Below are 4,872 nucleotides of genomic sequence, written 5' to 3'. Positions count from 1 at the left end.
TAACCATTTTATCCATTTAATTTATTTTAAAAAGTTGTACCTTTGGACATTGATCAACGTCCTTGATTTTCTTTAAGCATTACTTGATCTAATATATGGTTTTCATAATTTTGTAAACCCTAAACAAACTTGTGTAATAAAATGGTCCGTTTCATACCTAAATTTTTAACCTATTTAATAAATAAATTAGATTTGGGTTGACGTATTTTTATTTATTCTATACTAATCCGTATTTTGTCTGATGCAATTCACTTGTCACCCTATGTGAAAATAATTTTAAATTGAAAGGATGCTTTTGCAATTTTAGGGAGGTCCTTGCGCCCAACCCAGATACCCCTTGCCCCACTCAGGTTTCTTGCGTATAACGCCATAAATTAAATTAAAATATTTAATCTATTTTTTAAATTGTTCATATGCTCGCGCCTTTTCCTTTCGTTTTGGAGACGCCTCATCCTCTCTCTCTCAAACCGAGAAGAGACACGAGAGAAAAGGGGCGGGAAGAAAGATCTGAAAGAAGAGGGAGGAGAGAAAGGAGAAGAAGACGAGAAGAAGAGATAGAAACTCTTATTTGATCCAATTGGAAAAGAGAGAGTACGAGGAGGAGGAGGAGGAGAGGGGAATGGAGAAATCAGGGGCGGCGGAGGCAGAGTTGTCTACGGCGGCGGAGAGTGCGGCAGCGCTGGCGGCGGAGAAGAAGGTTGGGGAGCTGAAGAGAGAGCTGTGGAGGCTGGTGAGGTTGATCTCCGACGATGACGACGGCCGGATCGACAGCTACGACGAGGCGGCGAACTCACTCGCGGAGCTCAAGGATCTCACGTTCGGTTCGCCGGCGGTCCCCCAGCACTTCTTGTGCCCGATCTCCTGCGAGCTAATGAGGGATCCCGTGATTGTGGCATCCGGGGAGGTAAAGATCGCTAGAATTAGGGTCTCTTCCCAGTTCTTTGTCGCGATTACAAGAACTCGTATCGGTTCAGGTTTGAAATGCTGATTTCAACATTGGAGAATGTTCTTGGTGAATCAAGAATCTGGGCATTATACTTCTTCCTTGTGATTTTTTATTAAAAAAATGTGGTTTTAATTCGAGTTCTTGCATAGTTTTCGTGACAAAGCTCCTTATCTCTGAATCTGTTTCGTTCATTTGTTTCCCAGTTGCATTAGGGTTCGAAATCTTGGGTTGTTTTCTGTTAGAAATGGCATGCATTTCGATGGGATTATGAGAGTTTTTACATTGTACTACAAGAATCTTTTCTTGTAAGTAATATATTGATGTAACAATTATTCTTATCTTATAGGTTTTATTGTCCGGATTCTTTAATTACCTCTTCTTATTTTGGATTCAAGAATCTAACAAGAGCTGCTTTCTTTGGTCAGAGCTTAGACCGTGATTTAGAATTACTGGAAGCGAGTGTGAATCTTCTGATGCTTAGACTCTGTTTCAGAACCTGTTACCACAAATGCTTTTTATTAGCTTCGATGTCTATCGGTACTCCGAAATCTTTTCTTGGGATAGAGAAATTAGGGTTTAGTTGTTGAAATCTCCCCTCGTCCTAAAAGCTTAAACTGATAGGATAAGATAGATTTATTTATATATTTTATATTTTCTTACGGCTCGGGTTGTGACTTTATCATGCTCTGTAATTGAATAACAGCTCTGTTCCCTTTGAGTGGTTCGAGTTATATATGTGTCTATGATTTTTCTTGCAGACCTACGACCGGCCATTCATTCAGAAGTTGCTGAATTCTGGGGACCGGATATGCCCGCGGAGCCATGAGGTTCTCCCCAACACCATCCTCACCCCCAACCATCTTCTCCAAAGCATGATATCGGAATGGTGCAAGGAGCATGACATCCCTCAGCCTCGACCTTGGAGCCAACATGAAGACCTGATCACAAGAAAAGAGCATTACGCACTTTACAAGCTCCTCGACAAGATTTCTTCATCCTCCTTGCAGAAGCAAGCCATGAAGGAGCTCCGGCTTCTCACCAAGCACAACGAGGCCTTCCGAGCCCTCTTAGGGGAGAAACCAGATACAATCCCCCAACTGCTCTCCGTTCTCTCTGCGCCAGGCTTGAATGATGATCCAGAATTCCACAACAACACTGTGACCGCAATCCTAAATATTTCAATCCATGATAGGAACAAGAAGATTGTTGGAGATGACCCCCAAGCCATCCCCTTCCTCATTGATTCATTGAAGGATGGAACCATGGAGACTCGGAGCAATGCGGCTGCCGGCCTATTCTGCTTATCAGCACTTGACTCCAACAAGCTTAAGATTGTTGAACTGGGAGCCATCAAACCCCTTCTGGAGCTCCTGGAGCAAGGCAGCAAAACTGCCAAGTGGGATGCGGCACAAGCTATTTTTAACATCTGCTTGGCCCCTGAGAACAAGGCGAGGGCAGTGAAGGAAGGGGTAGTGGGTGTAGCCTGGAAGGCCATCATGGATCAATCTCTCGTAGATGAGTCGTTGGCTATCTTAGCTCTGTTTAAACGTGAGCATGAGGCAATGGAGGAGATTAGTAGGAGCGGTGGGGTGCCTGCCTTGCTTGGTATCATTAGGGAGAGCTCCTGCAGAGAGAGCAAAGAGAATGCAGTGGCGGTTCTGTTCGCAGTCTGCATGCGGGATCGAACGAAGCTGAGGAAGGTCTTGGAGGAGGAGAGTTTGAACAGGACGATCTCTACTCTGAATCATTTCGGTACTAAAGGGGCTTCTGTCAAGGCCGGGAAACTTCTTCAGGTGCTGCGGAATTTAGATAAGAGAAACTAATGTAAACAAGAGGAATGGATCCTATGTAAATATTACCTACTTCTGCACTGTTACGTAAAACTGCACTGTTACTTTACTGCTCTCAGAATTTGGACGTTGAAAGAAGGTTACTGCTGCCTCAGGATTTTGTGAACAGGTGGTGCAGTTGTTGCCTCTTTCTATAGAATTTAACGTCATACAGATTAATATTGTTCACATATTTGTTTTTCCTTTTTGCTCAATTAAATTTTGTACTTCTATATGGATACTATAATTTTTTTTTCAGCCAATCAATCTTTTTTCTGGCTTGTTTATGATTAATAACGCTCCCTTATTTTCATTATTTGAGATGCTTTGACTTGAAGTTGTGTGTGTTTGAGGACTAAGATAGTTTCTTCTCCCAATACCTAGATGCTCGTATGTTTCATTTGTGTGCTATAGCGCAATCCAAATGCTGGCTTCTCAGTTACGTGGTTCAGATTCTCTGTTAATGTTTTAAGAAAATCTTTCTTATTTGTTTATATGATGCAATATCAAAACTGTTTTCTGTTTTTTTTCTCTACCTTTGATAGATGTCAACCGTCTACTCTGATTCATGTGGAATCATGACTTCAGACTCTGTACATAACTGTAATCTTTTAATCTATTAAAAAGGGGGTAGCTGATTGCTATCTCCTATTTCCATTAAAAAAACATAAAAACAAAAAGAAGATGCAATATCAAAACTGGTTTTGGAGTTCTCGCTTATGGCTAGTTTGCTATAAATCAGCTCAAGTTCAGTAAGATGTGTATGGAGTGAATTAGCTTGACACCAAATTTGAGAGAAATCAAAAGCAAGGAAAGAACCGAAGCATTTTAATACATTATACAATCATCAGTATAACTTTTCATAGATTAACTTCATCCTGCATCATCTTTTTGTACTGCATCGAACTGTCTTGTGATAATTGCAATCCTAGCGTATATACTTTTACTAGGAAGGTATCAGTAAGCCAGGCGACGGAAGGAGGTATGCCCCCTCCTGGAATGTTCTCCGCTTTTATTTTATTTCAATTAACTGTTCTTGAAAGTATTACTCGGGGTGGAGAGCACTAGGTTTAGAAAGTACCAGAGACCGAGCCTGAAAGGCGGCTGAACCAACGTCTAGAAAGGTTTTTTCTTGAGCTAAAAAAAAAAAAAAACCTTATTTATGAGAGCGCAAATATTTGATACGTGGTTCCGCAGGCTGCAGTTTTATTTTGCATGTTCAACTTTCAGTAGTTTTAATTATATATTATGGATAATTCTACTGCAAGCTTGCAGTGGCACAGAACAGGAGAATTATAATAGATAATTCTATCAAAAAGCTTTGAGTTTTAGACTTTTACATTCAAACATGGCTACATATAAGAGGCATTTATATTGCATTAATTCATAATTGCCATTGTCTCTTTTTCACCAGCTGACAGTCATAGTTACCTAAGAGACAAGGCTATGCAAAGAGATATAGCAGAACATCTCACATATTATGAAGTTGGATCTGTGGACATAAAACTATGCATATGTTGGCTTAGAAACAATTTTTTTCCTTAACTTCTTATTTGGGTCCAACAATATTAGAATCCTTTTCTCTAAGAAAAAAGAGAAACAATGTGAGACCTTTTATATATAAGTTTAGCATGGTTTATACTTTAAGGGAGAGAGTTGAAGGTTATTATGGAAATTGATGTTGGGTTTTGACCCATATGACCAAAACGTGGTCAGTTAGAGGATGATTATCGTAACTGACTCCTAGAGAAGTGGAAGCATAATATCCTTGATGGTAGGATATTTGAATGGGTCTCACCCTCTGCCTAGAAGTGAACACAAAATCGGTCTCCATCACCGGGTGTTTTGAACAGGGGTCAAGAGGAAGAAAAAGAAGTATTGATCGTTCAGAAAATCCATGGATCCAGGTACGCTATCCTTCATGGTTCTGTTTATGATCCTATTTACAGATGTTTACATATGGTATCAGAGCCTGGTTCATTCTAGAACCAGATCATGGTAAAAGGGTAGAACTAGATCACGGTAAAAGACCTATTATTTGACAATCCATCAAGCCATGGACAGTCCTCCACGGCAGTAGGGACAAGGCAATGGTTG

General features: G+C 40.5%; 1 protein-coding gene across 1 annotated transcript; it reads left to right on the top strand.

Moving 5' to 3' along the window:
* The first annotated feature begins 619 nt into the window (after window positions 1-619).
* Window positions 620-2,769, top strand: LOC103722520 (U-box domain-containing protein 9-like). Its single transcript, XM_039133990.1, has 2 exons — window positions 620-904; window positions 1,705-2,769. The coding sequence occupies exons 1-2, from the start codon at window positions 620-622 to the stop codon at window positions 2,767-2,769; spliced, it is 1,350 nt and encodes a 449-aa protein (XP_038989918.1).
* Window positions 2,770-4,872: the final 2,103 nt, after the last annotated feature.

This window comes from Phoenix dactylifera, chromosome 14, assembly GCF_009389715.1.
Source record: "Phoenix dactylifera cultivar Barhee BC4 chromosome 14, palm_55x_up_171113_PBpolish2nd_filt_p, whole genome shotgun sequence".
Lineage (NCBI taxonomy): Eukaryota > Viridiplantae > Streptophyta > Magnoliopsida > Arecales > Arecaceae > Phoenix > Phoenix dactylifera.
Note: the sequence above shows the minus strand (reverse complement) of the source record. Positions and strands in the feature narration are given on the sequence as shown.